The sequence below is a fragment of the Melopsittacus undulatus genome, chromosome 5 (genome assembly GCF_012275295.1).
Source record: "Melopsittacus undulatus isolate bMelUnd1 chromosome 5, bMelUnd1.mat.Z, whole genome shotgun sequence".
Taxonomy (NCBI): domain Eukaryota; kingdom Metazoa; phylum Chordata; class Aves; order Psittaciformes; family Psittaculidae; genus Melopsittacus; species Melopsittacus undulatus.
The window spans coordinates 4,524,858-4,544,150 of NC_047531.1; the positions used below are offsets into that span (position 1 = coordinate 4,524,858).

The 19,293-nt window shown below is 45.9% G+C and overlaps 1 protein-coding gene across 1 annotated transcript in view; it reads right to left on the minus strand.

Moving 5' to 3' along the window:
- The window catches only part of PLXNA4 (plexin A4), a 435,244-nt gene that overhangs the window by 218,115 nt on the left and 197,836 nt on the right, over positions 1 to 19,293 (minus strand). The window contains exon 3 of the mRNA XM_034063149.1: positions 15,624 to 15,755. Coding sequence (XP_033919040.1) covers positions 15,624 to 15,755 — 132 coding nt within the window. The remainder of the gene's footprint in view (positions 1 to 15,623; positions 15,756 to 19,293) is intronic.

Genomic DNA, 19,293 nt, shown 5'->3' on the forward strand with positions numbered 1-19,293 from the left:
GAAAACTAATGAAAACAAATTATCAGAAAGCAATAAATGGATCTGCAGACAGCGTCATGAAGGAATGCTGCTGCGCTGTTTACACATGTAATGTTTGGTTTGAGACTCCGCAATCTCTGCAGGATGCTCCGGTGCATATGGTGTTGTCACTGTATTTCTTTTTCCTTTTCAATTTATTGATCCAGGATAAAAAAAGTGTCCCTGAAGCCCTGGGTTGCTTTTCAGAGGTTGCCTTTGCTGGGAGGAAGTGGTGCATCTAATGCAAACCAGTACTGAAGGAGTTTGGATGCACGGAAGTGGGTACACTTCTGATACCTAAAGAGCAGGAGATGCCAGCAGGTTGTGATACCCAAGGACACCACATTGATGTGTTGATGTTCGTTGCATTAGCAAATAGAGAATCTTCATGATGGGATAGCTGCAACAGGTTGTACTCCTTCAAGGCTGTTTCCACATAATCAAATAGAACAGGCCAAGGACCCTTCTAAAAAATCTCACTGGCAAATAGCAGTGTCTACATCCTTTCTAATTTTATTTCCTTCCCTTTTTCCTAGAGATCATAGAACCACAGAATCCCAGGCTGGTTTGTGTTGGAAAAGATCTTAAAGTTCACCCAGCTCCAACCCCTGCCACAGTCAGGGACACCTTCCACTGGAGCAGCTGCTCCAAGCCCCTGTGTCCAACCTGGCCTTGAACACTGCCAGGGATGGGGCAGCCACAGCTTCTCTGGGCACCCTGTGCCAGCGCCTCAGCACCCTCACAGGGAACAGCTTCTGCCTAATACATAACCTAAATCTCCCTTCTGGCAGGTTCAAGCCATTCCCCCTTGTCTTGTCATTACATGTGTCCCTGCTGCCACAGGGACCAGTCCTGCCCATGACATTCCCAAGCCTTGCGTCAGAATTGCCTAGAGGAATGCTACATGGCACAGAGTAAACCCACAGCAGGAACCATACTAATAATATTCCATGGTGCTGCTGGTGGCATTCAGCTGGCCCTGTTTATGTGGAGATTTCAGCATAGCCCAGGAGATGAGGTAAGTGAAGGGCAGCATCTTCCTGTGACAACCACTGCTTGGGCAGCACCACTGACAGGTCAGGATAACATCACAGCTGACCTTCCCATCACCTCTTAGACTCCTTACTGCACAGACACTTGTTGTGCATCATGCAAACATGAGACCCTTGTGATCAGGCACGTGCTCAAGGTGGCTAACAGGCAGCTATCCCTGAAGCATGGACTGGCACCTCTAAGGATGCCACGGCATCCATAGACAGCCTTAACCAGAGGATGCTGCTAGCTCAGCAACCCCACTGTGCACAGCCAGTCTGCTACAGTGAGCTGTGTCACAGAATCATAGAACCACATAATGGTTTAGGTTGGAAGAGACCTCAAAACGCATCCAGTTCCAACCCCTGCCATGGGTAAGGACACCTTCCACTAGACCAGGTTGCTCCAAGACCCTTCCAGCCTGACCTGGCCAACATGTACCCAGTTTTCTGTGCTACTCCTGTTTACAAGATAGACATCAGCTCTTAGTATTTCAAATGTTTAATTAGGAGTAGAAACTAAAAACATTAAATGTTCAGGCTGACAACTTGCAATAGCTCCTGTCCTGTGAAGTAGGATGAAGACTTTGAACCTACCTACACAAACGACATAACACTGTGGTTTACTACTCTGTGAAGTTGTATCTGTGCTGGTAAATGTAATGTGCCCTGCATTACTCTCTGGTTGTAAGGCCAGTGAGTACAGGATAGCAGATGTACACATCATTAAACTCTCTTAGCCTGCAAATGGAGCAGCTGCAACCAAACTGCCCCTCAGAAACAGGCTTGAACCACATCCAACACTAGCTGGGAGTCAGCTCGCCAGCCCCATGGTGAGGATGTGCCAAGTGCTATTACACCAATTTAATGGATGAGACAATCTACCTCCAGTGCATGGTGATGCTCCCCAGCACTGGTACAGCTGTAACCTAAAGTCCACTTGGCTGCCAGTTCACTGCTTGCAGGAAAGCCATGATTAAAAGGAAGCAGCAACTGCAGATGAAGATAATCCTTCCTTCACTCCCAGGCATGGTCCTAGGTCAAGGTCTGCACACAAGTGGTCCTGAGCTCCAGCCGTGAACCAGGGCAGTAAATTGGCCATCTTTAAGCACAAACCAAACCAAAAGCAAACCACAATCATAACAGTAAATGTTCTTTCCACTTTTTTCCCCTGCCATCAGTTTAGAAGCACAAATGAAAGGCCTGGGAAGGGATACCACAGATCTGTACTGGCACAGGAGATGAGGTATCATCAACCCACGACCTGAAGAAGATGATATTCTCTCAAACAGGGCCCCTACTTGCCTCCTTGATGGGGCACAAAGTGCTAGCTTTTCAGATGAGGATCACAGGAGGTGCTTTTGTCTTTGCTAAGATGGACTGTGCAGAGATTAGGTGGATTTTCCCAAAGGTGCGAACTCAACTTTGGGAAAGATGCTGACTATAGGGATAAGTAATTAGTGATGGATAGCATTTTCACCAAGGCCATTAGCTCGGAAAGAAAAGCAAACCTGCAGCATTCTCAGCTAGAAAGAAAAGCAAACCTCCGACATGCTCCACATTCCTTCCCGGCATTTTCCTGCCTCCTGACAGCATCCCAATGACCCCCTTGCAGCCCCCACTGCTGCCTGTCAAGTGCAGCTTCTCATCTCATCGGGGACTGGCATTTCCAATCAATTAGACATGTCACCACTGGATTTCTCTGCTAATTACTGGAGTTTATTATGTCTAGAGCCAGGTTAAATGCAGAATTCCTGAGGTCAGATGGGGTCAGCCAGACAATCAGTTCCACATTTTCCCTAGCAAAAGAGACCACCACAATTAGTCACTGCCAACAGCTTTGTAATGACCAACCTGACAGTTCATGGCCCGAGGTGGAAGGCTCAGGGATAGAAAATGCTCTTGGAAAGAGATAGGAAGGCTCTCCAACAATGTCCAGGAATGGTTTGGGTTTATTCCCTGCTCAGTCTGGATGGGAGAGTAAGAGAGCTGATATCTAAAGGCACAGGCCACACTGAAGCATTTGGTCTCATTGCCAGAAACTGTTCCATGTTTTATTGCTTTAATTGCATAGCTTCTGGGAAGAAAAGATATCTTGTCCTGATGGAGGACAGGTCAATGCAAACATCAGCCTGTCTCCTTTGTCCCAGTGCTCTGTGAATACAGCATCAATTACGGGAATCATCCTGGAGTTCATAGTCCATCAAAACATTGTTTCTGGTGTGATGACCCTCCATCGGGGGTTGTAGTGATAGGAAAAGGGGGAATGTCTTTAACCTGCCCAAGGGGAGATTTAGGTTATGTATTAGGCAGAAGCTGTTCCCTATGAGGGTGCTGAGGCACTGGCACAGGGTGCCCAGAGAAGCTGTGGCTGCCCCATCCCTGGCAGTGTTCAAGGCCAGGTTGGACACAGGGGCTTGGAGCAGCTGCTCCAGTGGAAGGTGTCCCTGCCTGTGGCAGGGGTTGGAGCTGGATGAGCTTTAAGGTGCTTTCCAACACAAACCAGTCTGGGATTCTGTGATGGTATGAGGAAACACATGGGTGACCTTTGCAGTCTGGGACAGAAACTACTGATACATGAACTTCTGGAGAAGATTTCTTCCACAGAAAGCTTTCCAAATGATAACATAGGAGCAGGGATCTTGTACAAATACTGTCTTTCATCCTAAAGAAATCCAAAGGGCTTTACAAGCTCATAAACACATCACAAAAGCATCCATGGATCCAAATTCTCAGAGGAGGGACACAAGGGAGGGTATTTATGTAGGAGTTCAGGACTAGAGGAAAAGGAGTGAATTCATCAGGTAAATTAAATGGAGCCAGAATGATGTGGAAAGTGCTGGGATGTGACAGCAGAACTAAGAGTTTAAGCACCATTATTTCAAAAGGTCCCAGTCTTGACTTGACTCTCATTCAGGCAATGACACATAGAGCATTTATCAGAGGAAACTGTCCTGTCTGTGTACAACATCCACTGAATGGGCACACAAACACCCACTGGTTTCTTCAACAACCTCCTGCACTGATTTTTCTGTCCTCCCAGATCTTCCCAATTACCCAAATCCCTTGGTCCTGCTACATTTATCATATAGACACAATCATAGGTTGGCCTGGACTCTGGTAAGGTCATTACAGCACTAACTGTCTTCCCAAGTTGAACTGTCCATCAACATAAGTGGTTAAGCAGGTCAAGCCTACCCTACAAACAGGCAGATATACCTTATATAACATATAGGTTGACCAAGTGCTCAGCTTGCTGGTTCAAAATATCTTTAAAAAGGATAAAAGCAAAGCAAGATGGACTGAATTATTTCTCCGGGATTCCTATTGCTTCCTCATCCAATTAGGAAATAAATTAAGAAAATAATGTTCAGGATAATTGAGTACAATCTCATACTGGAAAATCACAGAAACTGGGGAAAAAAAACCAATCCCTGAAAAAAAACCTTGGAAAAACCTTTAATAGTATGAATTTTTACTAGAAAAGAACATAAAAGCCAGTTTGCCTTTCAAGGGCAGGTTCTGGAATGGATTTAGTTTTCCTGTTCCTATTTACACACAGACCTACGATGATATTGGCTATATCAAGTAATATAAGGTGCTGAAAGATGTTTAGCAGGAGCCTAAAGGAAGAAAGACTGAAGGCCATGAGTGCAGAAGACACAGCAAGTTCTGGAACACTTAAACAAGTTCTCCCTGAGTCTGACAATGAAATGCTTATTAATCCTCACTAACAAGGAGCATGTTTTGGAGTTTTAGAGCACGGAAAACGGAAAAGGCATTAGAAAATGATAACTCTGTGCGCTTATGTTGTATGGAAAAGCCCCAAGAGAGCAAATACTTGCTTTTAAGAAAGTAATAAGATACATGAGCCTGTGATGGAAACAACTTTTGAAGCATATTTAAAAAGCAGTAATTAAGAGAATGGTCTCTGACAGCCACTGGGCACCGATCCGGGAAAGCACTTGAGCAAGTGTTTGATTTAAAAGCTTAAACCCAAGAGGTATGGAAGTGCCTATACCTCTGAGCCAGGGTGTCCGTGTAGCCCAAATCCTCCCTCCCTGGGAGCACCAATGCCCAGGCTGGGCTGGAGTGGAATACCAAAGCAAGAGGATGATTAACAACTGGTGCTTTCAAGTGACCTGCAAATGTAAGATCATTGCGAGGCAGCGGAGAGGAGGAGACGTGGCTGTCACTGAGATTGGAGCAGACAGATGTTTAATGGAGTCCAGGATTACAGATCTGCCAGGCTTCACATGTAATCACCAGCTTCTTAGGTTTCCTCTTCTCCCCTTCTTCTGGGTCTATTACAGAGGCTGGGGGAAGGGAGGATGGGGGTTTTCAGATTGCCAGTTAAATTCCCTGAGATGCCCTTAGTATCCTGACCTCTACCCAGCTGCAACCACAACCTACCAGTCTGGCAAGGAGACGAGAGTGGATCTTTGGTGGTTAAAACAAGAGGAGCAATGGATTTAACTCCACAGATCCACCTCCTTTCCCCAAACAGCCTGTGTTCGACTCAGAAAGGCCACACCACAGAGGAACAGCACCGCGATCAATAGAGCCAAATGACCTGCACACTGTGTGCCAGGCAGAGCTGTGCCCTAGGGGACACGTCTGCATGGCTTCCCACCCGTCACCCGCTCCCAAGGATCAATAGTCCCTGTTGCTTCTACCCAGGGAATGACTTCACGAATGCTTTCTGCATTTATGAGCATTGCTCACTATTTCCTCCAGTCTTACCCATTCTTTGTCTTCTGTGCAAGGTTTCTATTACTTTAGAAAGTAATAGTGTGAAAGTAAGTGAAAAAAGAGCCTGATGAATTAGAAGGAACAGTGTTCCCACTTAAAAACACAGGGGACAGGAGGAGAGAGACCTGGTTAGACTCCTGTCATGACTCCAGGCAACCCTTTACAACTGTGTCCATCACATGGATACCTTAAGACAAGGAGTCCCAAAGATGAATGAAACCATCTTCTACAGGAACGCAGCACTGTCTAAAGCCTTTGTGCATCCCCAGCTCCTGCACTGCTTCCTTGGGCAGCCTGTGGAGGAAGCATCCTGGCATGGGAATGACTCTTGCAAGCAAGGAGATGAATGCTGACATTAGGCATTCCTGAAGTTCAAGCCAAAAGCAGATGCACAGATGGCAGTGTGAAAGCCAGAGTTCTACCCTCAACCATTGGACATGTAGAGGAGGGCATAAGTGTAGAGTTTAGGCACAAATATGCCACCACTGTGACTAATCAGTCCTTTAATGAGAAAGACTGTACCAGGCACTAAATTGTGTTAGTGTATCTATGTGGACATAAGTGCATCCCAAATACTGGCCTGGGGTGACTGGGAGACTTAGCACAGATGTACTAATCTGTATAGGTATGCGGCATGACCAAGGATGTGTCACTCAGCGCCTTCTGCTCATCAGCTCTAGAACGTCACCATCAGTGCTCCAACGCAGAGGGTGGTTATATGAGTTCACATCTTGACAACAAGCAGGGTTTAGACTCTATTCATAGCTAAGATACATGCATTCAGAGCATTTGAGCAGTTGCAATGATACACTCCTCCCCAGCTGCATCCCAGTGATAAATGCAATGTACATGCAGAGAAGCCATTTCTCTGGGATAGGGAAGGTCTGGAGAGACAGGGTTCTGGCATGGATAAGCAAGGCCAAGCATGAAGCAAAGGGATACCAACCTGCATTAGAATCATAGAATCATGCTCCTTTTGATGCAGCCCAGGATACGGTTGCTTTCTGGGCTGTAAGCACACACTGCAGCCGGCTCATGTTCATTTTCTCATTGACCAACACCCCCAAGTCCTTCTCCTTGGGCTGCTCTGAACCTCTTCTCTGCCCAACCTGTAGCTGTGCCTGGGATTGCTCCGACCCAGGTGTAGAACCTTGCACTTGGCATGGTTAAACTTCATGAGGTTGACATCAGCCCACCTCACAAGTGTGTCAAGGTCCCTCTGGATGGCATTCCTTCCCTCCAGCGTATCAACTGAACCACACAGCTTGGTGTCATCGGCAAACTTGCTGAGGGCACACTCAATCCCACTGTCCATGTCACCTACAAAGGTGTTGAACAAGACCGGTCCCAACACCCATCCCTGAGGGACACCACTCGTTACTGGTCTCCAGCCAGACATTGAACCATTGACCACAATTCTTTGCATGCGGCCATCCAGCCAGTTCTTTATCCACTGAGTGGTCCACCTATCAAATTGATGTCTCCCCAGTATAGAGACAAGGATGTTGTGTGGGACAGTGTTGAACACTTTGCACAAGTCCAGGTAGATGACGTCAGCTGCTCTACCCCTGTCTATCAGTTCCATAACCCCATCATAGAAGGCCACCAAATTGGTCAGGCAGGATTTCCCCTTAGTGAAGCCCTGCTGGCTGTCACCAAGCACCTTGTTGTTTTTCATGTGCCCTAGCATGCTCTCCAGGAGAATCTGCTCCCAGAGTTTGCCAGGCACAGAGGTGAGACTGACTGGTCTGTAATTCCCCAGGTCATCCATTTTCCCCTTCTTAAAAAGGGATGTGATATTTATCTTATTCCAGTCATTGGGAACTTCACCTGACTGCCATGATTTTTCAAATATGATGGCCAGTGGCTTAGCTACTTCCTTTGCCAGCTGCTTCAGGACCCGTGGATGGATTTCATCAGGTCCTATGGTCTTGTGCACATTCAGGTTCTTAAGATGCTCTCGAACCAGATCCTCTCCTACAGTGGGCCCAAGGTCTTCATTCTCACAATGCCTGTGTCTGCCTTCCAAGAGCTGGGTGGTGTGGTCAGAGTGTTTGCCAGTGAAGAGTGAGGCAAAGAAGTCATTCAGAACCTCATCCTTCTCCAAACCCAGGGTAAATGCATTCCACATTAAATCGTTTCTTCCAGTGCAAGACTATCAGAATGCTCCCAGATGTCCCTTCCACACAGCTTGGGCTTGTCAACATTCCTCTGGATGGCATCAAGAGAGCTATAACTTGGTGTCATCCTCAGGATGGCTACAAAGGGGAGAATAACTCTCTCAAGAAGCATTTCCCTCTCCATTACACAGCTCAGAGTAGCTGACATAGCAAAAGTCCCTCTGAACTCTGGGATCCAGCAAAGCTTTCCAGCTCTGAGCAGGGCATGCGCACCAGCCTCAGGTGACAGGAGAGCTGAGTGTTCTATAGCAGGTGGCAGGAAAGCTCCAAAAGAGATCCTGGTCTTGGAAATACCTTCAGGACACATTGTGTTATAATGGTTTGAGCTCAGCTGCACAAGGAATTTGTGAGCAAGGTGGGACATGAGTCTAAGTCTCCCAGATCCTGGATTATTGCTCAGCCACAAATCTTTTCTCCTTTCCAATGCACTTCTTATAGTACTTGTTTTAGGGCAAAGTGGGGCACTTAAATATAGCATCAAATCGGCTTTAAAAAGCATTTCCAAAGCATAAAAAGAGCTTAATTCAAGTGTGAAAAGCCCAAGGCTGAGGGACAATTGGAGATGAAATTCCAGATGCCCATATATCTCATGGGATGGAGACAGCCCACAGCAGAATTTCTTCCTTTGCCATAAATGGCTCATTTGGGACACCTCCACCACCTTGAATTGGTTCCTCACTTCCTCACTCCAGCTTCCTGAGTTACTTACACCCTCCTGGAACAGACAACCAACCCAGCAGGAAGTTAACCGAGGTTAATCCACCTACCCCTTTATTTATCCCACAGCATCTTCTTCCTGGGATACATATGTACGAGCAACAAATGAGTTAAAATCCAGCTAAATGATGACTTTCTGCAGTAATATGCCTTGTGCTGATAAAGAATCACTTCCAAAGAGTTTTGCTGTGCAGTTTTGCTGGTGGGCCAAACAGCCTTTACCATTCTTGGCTGCAAAACACAGGCACTCGCAGTGTCTTTTCCATCCTTAGCTGAGCATCCATGCAGGATTTTCCATCTCTGCAGTCATTTCTCAGAGGGCATCTGACCTTATTTAACAGGCCTTTAATTAGATGAATGCAAATGCAAGGGGAGAGCGGAGTTCAGTCTCTGATATTACTGAGGGCAATGAGTGGTATTTTCGGGGCAGGAAAGAACAGGCAAAGAGAACTGAAGTTGCTTTTGCTGCCAATTGGGATTAACTGAACTCTAGGAACTGTTCTTCCCGACCTGTTTTGTGCATGGAAGCCAAAGAGCAGGGCAGGTGGGTGAAGAAATGGGCAGTTTAGAGTCTTCTTCTTTTGAGGATATAAAGAGAGACTAACACAATGCATCTTTGCAAAGAGAATGTGTATTTTAACTCCTGATTTGGGCCTTTTAGAAGCTCTGATGACCCTGATCTTATTAACAATGTCAGGCTGGTTTAGGAGCAGGCAATTACTCCAAGGAAGAGGCTATGTGAGGCTCTTAATGACATGTATTAGTGGTGGACTTGGCAGTCCTGGGGTAATAGTTGGATTTGATGATCTTAAAGGTCTTCTCCAACCTGATTGATTCTATGCTGCCAGCTCCCTTCCTTCCTGGCTTTTGGAAGATGAACAGCAGAGACCTGCAGAAGACCTGACCATCTCCAAGGGCTAAATGTATACAAGGTGGCCATCTTTCACGCTGTCTGCAGTAGCCCCTTCAACAGATTGACAGTCAATACTCAAGAGCCTACATGACAGCAGAGTCAAATGACAGAAATCTGCAAGAACAGTGCCAAAATCTACAATTTATCACAGAATCATAGAATGGTTTGATTTTGAAAGGACCTTAAGATCGTCCAATTCCAATCCCCTGCCATGGGCAGGGACATCTCATACTGGACCGTATCACCCAAGGCTCTGTCCAGCCTGGCCTTGAACACACCCAGGGATGGAGCATTTACCACTTCTTTGGGAAACCTGTTGAGTGCCTCAGTACCCTCACAGTAAAGAACTTATTTCTTATATCTAACCTAAACTTCCTCTGTTGAAGTTTGAACTCATCATCCCTTATCCTACCACTACAGTCCCTGATGAAGAGCCTTTCTCCAGCATCTTTGTAGGCTCCCTTCAGATACTGGAAGGCTGCTATTTTTAACTGCTACAGCTTTTAACTCCCCAGGTCAAAAAGTCACACCTATTAGACAATCTCAGCTTTCCATTTTCAAACAAGATCATTGCTGTCTTTTCTGGTTCTGGCCCAATGATGAAAAACATGTTCTGCACCCAACCTGATGGCTCACATACAAACAAATGCAAATGAAAAGGAAAGAAACCTCTTGAGTTATTTATAAACCTTGTGATCTTGAGCCAGTGTTTCTGGGGACAGCCTCAAACTGAGAGTCCTTTGGAAACAGCCACTCCAAACCAAACAGTTAATGCTAATGGCTATCTTGTGCAAAGCCCACATTTGGAGAAATTAAGCTATAATTAAAGTCAATTTATTAATGATTGCTTTAACTAATTTATAGGATAACATAAGCAGCAGACAAGATTTTAATCAGTGGTCATGAAATCAGAAGGAAACTAGCCAGTCCCCACCTCTTTTGCAGCTAATTTGCACACAATCATCCTGTGTGCAGATAGTGACTCAGCTGCAAAGGGAAGAAGCAGAAACCTCAGGAGACAAATAGGTATGAACCTTCCCTGTTTTAATGAGAAACAGACACAGAAAGTCCAAAAAGAGCCTGTCAACATGATTTGCAATACTTAATTCTTCCCAAATGTGCCTTCTGCCATGCTTTAGTTGAAGTACATATTTACTTGATATTTCATTGGCAAAGTTTAAAAGACCCCCCCACAAATACCTATCTGCTTCTGCTATGCATGACCCTACCGGGCTCACCTCTGCCACACTGTAATGGTTTTAGGGAATGATAGCACTGCACAGATGTGATTTATTCTCAGATCATGGATGACTTTGTGCTAGTTACAGGGAAGAACACACTTTTCCACTGGAGCATGAAGCTGAATCACCTGCATGAAACGAACTCCTGCACAGGGACAGCAAATCTCCTTCCTTGAGTCAAACACAGGGTTACTCATACACTGATTGCAGAACAAAGTCTTCCCCAGCCATTAGTAAACCAAAAGTAGGAGGCAGCTCAAAGCCTTGGGAACTTAGTAATAGGAAGTTGGAGCCTCTTGTTGTTTGCCTTCTGGGTTTTGAGCCTTTAAGTTCATTTTCTCTAGCTCTTTCCTTTGATCCCTCTATATGAAAGGGAAAAACTGAGATTCTTGTGTCTTGGAATTGCTTCTATGTGCTGCGTCAGCTTTGCAACACACCTAACACTGGGAGAGACCAAGGAGTCCAAAAGAGATGTTTAGGGTAGTGGAGGTGACCTTTTAAATGCTAGTCTAAAGCCACAACATGATAATCCGCATCCTGCACCTCCTGGCATGTAGAGCTGGGCTGTGTGTGAATGCCGACACTTAAGCATCAAGGAAGCATGGTCAGCCAGCAGCATGGGAACAGATGGAAGAGGAGAGAGCAAAGGAACAGGGATGCCAGGTGTAGAGGAGTGATGGAAAAGCAATTAAAGCCTGCAAATGAGAGGACAGGGCCATAAAGAGGGATGGAATCAGAAGGAGAGTTGGGGAAGGAGTGAGAAAGAGGTGAAAGAAGCATCACAGTCCCTGCAGAGAGCTCCAGGGAGCTTGTAGGCTCCAGCTTCTCAATTGAGAGGGGCAAGGAGTTCAGAGAGGGAGTTAGAGGAGGAAGAGGGACCTGAGAAGGTATATGCATGTCTAGTGAGGAACAGAGGAGATGCAGGCAATCCTTCCCCTGCTCCTTCAGCAACATTTCCCATCTGCTCCTCATCCCTTAGATAGCACATGAGACAGAGGCTCCACAGTGTCTGCACACCAGAAACACAACAGGGAGAAGAAACAGCCCAAGCCTCTGACATACCCATATCCCTGAGACCTCCAGGGAACATCTCTATTATAAAGAAACAAGTGCTATTCAAACAGGTAAGTAAGGAAATTACACCCCAGAGCAGTTCTCTATTGCCTCTCCCAGGCAAGACCCCTGTTCAGTACGAAACAACATCCAGCTTGCACCTCATTTGGAGCCTTTGTGAAAGCTGGGACTAAATGACAGATTTCCTGATAAGTCGTGACTTATCCCATGCACGCATCAACCCTTCCTCTCTCTGTCAACAGGGACTTGAAACACGTTTGCACTTGAAAGACACATACGCTTGCACCTTGGTGAAATAATGGACCTTTGTACAGTGTGTCTCTGGGTTTCAATGACAAATCTTCCTGTCTCTCTCATTCAATCCATCTCCCATATTTTATATATGTATTTGTATATAATAGAGCCCCTCTGATGGTGAAATGCTGTTGCATCCTGCTCATGAGAGCATGGCCTGTATGATTAAAGTGCTGCTTGTCACCTCAGCATTGAGAGGAGCTCCAAGGGAGGACCTGTTTGAGCCACACATCACATCTGGACCTCAACTCCCTGGACTCCCCATTCCCTTTGGAGCCCAGGGAGTTCAGTTCCAGATGAAAACCCCCATGTACAAACCAAAGACCCCCTGATGCACTGAGGAAAGTAGTCCCATGCAGATGCTGACCTTCAAAAAGCCAGGGGTTATATTCTTTTGGCAGCATGTGAAAGTCTTCTCTTGTAGCCAGATTTATAGTGACAGCTTTTTGATGGTGTTTCAAATTAAAGGGTGCCTTGCTGAGCTGAGTCCAAATACCAAATGCAGATAAGTCTGGGGCATGGCAAGAGCAATACTTGCTGGGACTGCCAAAGCCATAATAGGACTGGGGTAAGCTGGAGAAACTGGCTTCATCACTGGGGCTTCCAGTTGAGAACTGGTGAATGATGGAGCCAAGGCTCATAAAATTAATGGAGTAACTACACCAAACAGAATCACTCTTACCCCTGGGGCACAGCCAGGATTGAGCCCAGCAGACAGAGGGGGAAGAAACCTCCTTCTTCCCTATGGATGGGACCAATCCCAGTGTCTGCCTGCCTTTGGAAAGGTCAGGTCAAGGCATCACGCTCCTGCCCCTCATCTCCACAGATCTCATAATACCAGGGGATTTGTGTGGGCAGTGAAGAACTCTGATATGCCAGATCTTCATCCGTTTATTCAAAGAACTGTGTGACATGGCTTGGATACATGGATATATGGATATACAGTTATATGGATATATGCTGGGGAGCATATATCCCAATGGATGGGATACATGCTCCCCAAGGCCAGCCTCCACTCCTCCATGGTCCTGTTTCCAGCAAAGGAGCCTTGAGCCCACTCTCAGCCACTAAAGCCCTACAAATGTTAATTCATTCTAGCACTTGAAGTGGGTCATATCACAAGCACACAGATAGTGACTGAATTGCCACAAGTGCAGCCCTGTCATTCACATTGCTTGCTATGTCAAAGATAAAATCAGAGGTGGGCAAAGGCTTTTGTGGTGTTGAGTGTTTCACAAAACAGGATCAGGCTTTAAATAAGAAGTCAATGCCCTTTTCACTAACCTGTCATACAAAAACACCCTTGGGTTTCAAAGATAAGTAGGGGGAAATGGTTGAACAAACCACGGGGGACTCACTGAGTTCTCTATAGGGCTCAAACAACATTTTGTAGCCCTATAATAACCTGCTTAAGCTTGTGCTTCAGAATAGCCAACCACAAAATGAATCTGCTCATGCTGTAATGGTCAGTAAAGTGCAGGTAGTCAATGTAACAGCAAGAATATATTCTTGGAAGTTCCTGGAGGAAAACCAAATTGCTCTCCTTGTTCCAGATTTATTTTTTTAAGGAAATGAGTGAATGAACAGTGCTGTCCCACTGCCCTTTCCTAAGGAGAACAGAGACAGCTCCTGGGTGTGATGAGAGCAACCAGCCCAAGGGAGCCAAATGTCTCATCTATGTACACCTGAAGGGCTGAAAGGTGGTGGTATCTGAGGTGACCTGTTGCCAAATGGGACTGCACAAATAGGACAGTGAGCAAATCTGTGGATTGATTATTGGTGTGTTGCCATGCCCGATAGCTTTGACCATGCAAGGAACCCTGTTCTAATCTAAGTAAAGAAAAAAAAGACCCACATAATAAAAGGATGATAAAAAGGGACAGTGTCCTGATCGAAGTCACACAGGAACTTGCAAGCATCACCTGCCTCCAGCTTCCCATTCCATCCCAGTAGGTGACTGGGGCTGTTTTCACTTCAGCACTGGAGGTGACATCCCACCCTTGCCCAGCATGGAGCAGATGAGAAAGCAATCCCAGCTCTGTCGTCACATCTTTTCTCCTATGTTACTGCCAACTCGGCCTCTTTAATAAGATGAAGGTACAGAGTTGCTTCCCCCCTACTCCAAATATCTATACAAATACCCATAGCTTAGGGGGAGAGTTGGAGACAACACAGAGGAACAAAACGTTTACAATAAAGTGATTCAAGCAGAAGAAATTACATAGACTGGAAACTACAACCCCTCTACTTTGTATGGGGGAGAAGAACAGCCAGCCTGCCACATACAAGCTGCAGGACCACAGCAACCCTGCTGAACACCTCCCTCCAAACCCCACATGTACTCCTGCCTTATGAGCCAGGAGAAAACTCCTAGCTTAGGTAAAGGCCAATAATTTCAGTGTTAGCTACAGCCTGGAAAACAGCCATCTTAAGATGATATGGGGAGGAACATGTAGGCATCCTCCAGGCAATTCATGAAGCCAATAGGAAGCATATGAAGTGGTGTTTTGTGTTTGGTGCCACTTACATGATCCAAGGTCAGATGGGTAATACTTTCTCAATTAATCATTGAACTCTAATATATAGGTGAATGCCACAGTTGGACTGGTGTCCTCCACTGAAGTTGCACTGTAGGGCACCTGCCATCACCCTACCACAACCCCTTATTGCTACCTTTTTTATATGGATCATGAACATGCATAAATCAACCAGATATGATAACTCAAGTAGTTATCATAGTAGTAGTATGTCCAGCAGACTAACTACATACAAGGGATTTCTTTATGCAAAACTAGCTCCTCCTCCCACTCCAAACATCAAACTTCCTAAGGCCAAGCACTCTGCTGAAATCAGCCAAGCTTCCATGTTGAACACCCAGATTGGTCCTTCCCTGGCATCTGGCTGTTAGTATTTTCAATACTACTACTGAATAACACACCAGGAACGTCATACCAAACTTGGCCTGCACCCTGGCAGGCAGCATCCTACACTCTTGATCACTGTGTCTCAAAGAGGCTTCATGTTCTCCAAATACTCCAGGTGATGCCAAGTGATTCAGCGTTGTTAAACTTCTCCATATCTGTGGCAGATGTCGACACAGTTTGAATGGGGGTGGAGAGCAATGTGGTACGCAGCAGATGCAATAGCAACTCCTTGTCATGTAGCCAGTAGGACTTGTACTGCATAAAGCAACACTGGGGGTGGTTTCTGCCCCCTTAGTTCTCTGCCCCAGAGATGCCCTCAAAAACTGCATCAGTGTATAAATACAATGGTTTCTAAGGACAAGGCATCGTGAGATCAGTGACAGAGCACATCTTTGTAGTAACCGTATTCACTCACAGAACATCATGTACAATTCTGATGTCCATAGCATGAACCACAATGGACTGACAGGGCTCCTTACCTGCTTCTCAGACATGATGTAAAGGTGCTCATGATCCACTGAGAAAGCCATATCTCGCAGTATGGGACCAGTATCCACCACCTGCACAATCTCATACTCCAGTGTGTTCTTGGTGGTGCCATCCACACGGATCTGCAGAGCAAAAAGAGGCAAAGAACATGAGTATTTTTCCTCTTTCCATGGAGACTGTATAACAATAATTGGATAAATGTATTGTGGTCCATGTCATTTGGAAAATGACCAAAAGTGAACCTCTCCCCTGCATCCTCACTTAAGGATAAAGCAGGTTTAACTGCTGGCCCCATAAATAGGAAAGCACTGCAGAAGAACAATCCAGACCCTGCTCATATTTATCTGGCACTGTCACCGCATTACTGTAATTGCCTGGACAAATCTACTGAGCTGAAAATGATGGCACAAAAGGCAGGATTTGTTGTGATGATGAGCAGAAGATAAAGAAACACAAAGAGTCTGCAGCACTGACTCACGCAGATGATATTATTGCTCCTATTGCTAATATTCCATAGGGCAATATATTATTGCGGATTGAACAATCCAACACAGGCTATTTCTCTTGTTTATTATATATATCAGATATTGAAATCAGTCCTGCACAAATATGGCACCTTATGATTCCAGACATATCTCATAACAGGGTGTCACTTAGGAACATCAATAACTGGAATTAAGAGAAAGAACAGGATGCACAGTCCCACTCTATCCCCGGCAGTGACCCAGAGAAAATGCATAAAACACCAGAGTTTTCCTTTCCTGTCTAAACCAAACTTCTAGAGACTGGGCTCAAAAGCAGCTGGAGAAGGTTCATAATCCCTTTCAATCTATAATTTCAGTTCAGGATAATAGAATCACAGAATCATAGAATAGTTAGGGTTGGAAATGACCTTAAAGTTCATCCAGTTCCAACCCCCCTGCCATGGGAAGAGACACCTCACTCTAAACCATGTTACCCAAGGATCTGTCCAAACCTGGCCTTGAACACTGCCAGGGATGGGGCATTTACCACTTCTTTGGGCACCCTGTGCCAGAGCCTCAGCACCCTCACAGTAAAGAACTTCTTCCTTAAATCTAACCTGAACTTCCCCTGTTTCAGTTTAAACCATCACCCCTTATCCTATCACTACACTCCCTGATGATAATCTAGCTGTCAGGTCCTTCTCGATCTTGTGAGGTCCTGTACTTCAACAAACCCATGGCTGTGTGTTTCAGACTTGCAGTCACATTCCTTATCTCCCTTGCTATGTTTTCAACGTGTCTCCTTTCACTTCTATCCTTCAGAAACACAACACCTTCCCTTAGAAGAAACTAAGCTGCAGTAGAGCTTCTTCATGCTCTACATCATGATCTCAACACTTTCCAGACCAAAGGTTCACTTCTGTGGTTTTTACTTGAGCAGTTTGATAGCTGAGCTAAAAGCACCCTTCACACCCTAAGGAAATAACAAGCTGGGGAGAACTTATGGTACCAAGACCTATTCCCACTGTTCCCTGGCACAGTCCATGAGCTTGCTCCTTCTGTATCAACCTTTCAGCCAAGAACCTGAGTGTAAATCAGCTTCTGTATTATAAAGGCAAAGAGAAAGGAAAAGATGGAATGCCAAAGGGTCTGGAAAGCCAGTATGAGCAAAGAGCAGCAATGAGATACAAGATTTGTAGCATATTCTTATACACCACCTGCTATATGACAACAAAGAAATCTTATTCCCCAAGGAAAGACAGGAGAAATGAAGTAGAGGAGTTAAAGGGGCTCCTTGTGACAGCAAAGGGTATGGAGGATGCTCAGGGATGCTCAGATCCTATGCATTATCCATTAAACTCCACAGAAGTGGGTGCATGTGCAGGCATTGCCTTTTGGGCTGGTCAAATGACACCAGAGGACCTGCAGTTAGCTTGTCATCTTGACGGACATGGTGATGACAGCAAAACATGTCACAACGTCAACACACCAAGAGGTAAGAGCCTGAAGCCCAGCACTCAGCATCCATGCCTCCCACTGCCCCTCACTGCCTAGGAGGAAAGGGCTCGCTTGTGTCCACTGTCTGTAATGGGTGAATTCAGCTCCTAGGGACTCTCTTTTTGAGTGGACACTGACATGATTCACCCATGAGGTCAAGAGCAAAGAGGCCAACAGGCTCAGGATGAGCCATTGCACTCAGGACAGGCAGGAGAAAGAAGGAGATAGAATTGCTACAGGCTGAGAAACAGAGAAGTCTCCCTGTTGGGTCTCTACCCAGGGCATCTCAAATGCCCCCATAGCAGGAGCCTTTCCTATTTCCCACAGAGACTTCCCTGTGCCATATTCTCACTCTCAGGGAGCAATGCTGAGCTTTGCCTGCTACTTCAGCTCTGTTCAGCTCCCCCCAGTCCCTCGAGGCTGCTCATCCCCATCAGAGGTCTGCAGAAGATCCTCACTCTCACTGTGCTAAACAAACCTTCCATCTCTGCTGCTTTGACCTTGATTTCGCAGCATCGCCAGGGTCAGGTCTGCAGGCTGCTAGATATGTAAGCAGCCAATTATCACCCCAGGGCTCAGTCACCGTCCTCAGCCTTTGCCAGGCCCCATTAAAGGAGGAAGAGCTCAGAGATGGAAGAGGCAGGCTGCAGGAATAGGCAGCTGGAGTTAACAAACCGCTCAGACAGGAGGCACAGCTTCCCCCCCAGGGATCTCCCCTATGCATTTGGTGCAGGTAAAAGATTGCAGAGGTTTCACACCAGGCAAGCAGAGCTACTGGGAAGTGATTTAACAGCTATTGCTGGCCTAATTGCCTGCAAAAAGTCATTATTTTGCAGAGGGGGAGGAAAGAACAGGGCTCATTCCACCCTACATGTGCAAACAGACACACGTGCGCTCATGCACGCACAGTACAATAAGTGCAGAAACCTCTCTCCTTAGTTAAAGCTAAGGGAAAAGACAGTTCAGAAGAAGACCAGAAAGTCTGGCAGACATTAACAGACCCTGTGCCAGCAAAGAGGTGATTATTGGAGCTTGCAGCCAAAAGTCTGGCCCTTAACTCAAGCCATCCCTTTACCTGTCTTGAACTCCAGCTTACTTATGTTCAACCCCAAGCACAGACCCCAGAGGATCCTCACCTTCCCAGCATTCTTCACAGTCCTGAGCATCAAACAACACAACAGCAGTTTCTCTTTGAGAGAGATTTATTCCTGGCTCCCAGGCACCCATTAGAACCAGGGGAAAATAATCAAAAGAAGAATCTGTGAAGGGGAAATGAGAAGATTCCCATCAAAACCTGCAAGTGATCACCACTAAAGCAGGGACACAGATACAATCTCTATTCAGAAAGCTCCCAGAGATGCCAATTGCAGGGAATCTGGAGCACACACCAGCAGTTTGCTCTGTTCCTGCTCTTCTTTGCTGGCATGGGCCACAAGCCTCATGTGGAGCTGGTGTGCTGGGATAGATATGAGTTTTCTTTGGGTGAAGTATTCTTATATTCAAGATGGTTTTATCAGGCTGTGGAATTAGAGCCTGACTGACAGTCCAGATGGGATTTGTCCTTGAAACTGTCTGTGAACCATGAGCACCTCTGCAAGGCAAGAGAAGAGGGGGCAAGAAATGATGGAGATAACTCCAGGACCATACATGAGTTTCAAAGTGCTCAGTCAGCTACAACCACTGTTAACAGATGGGTACA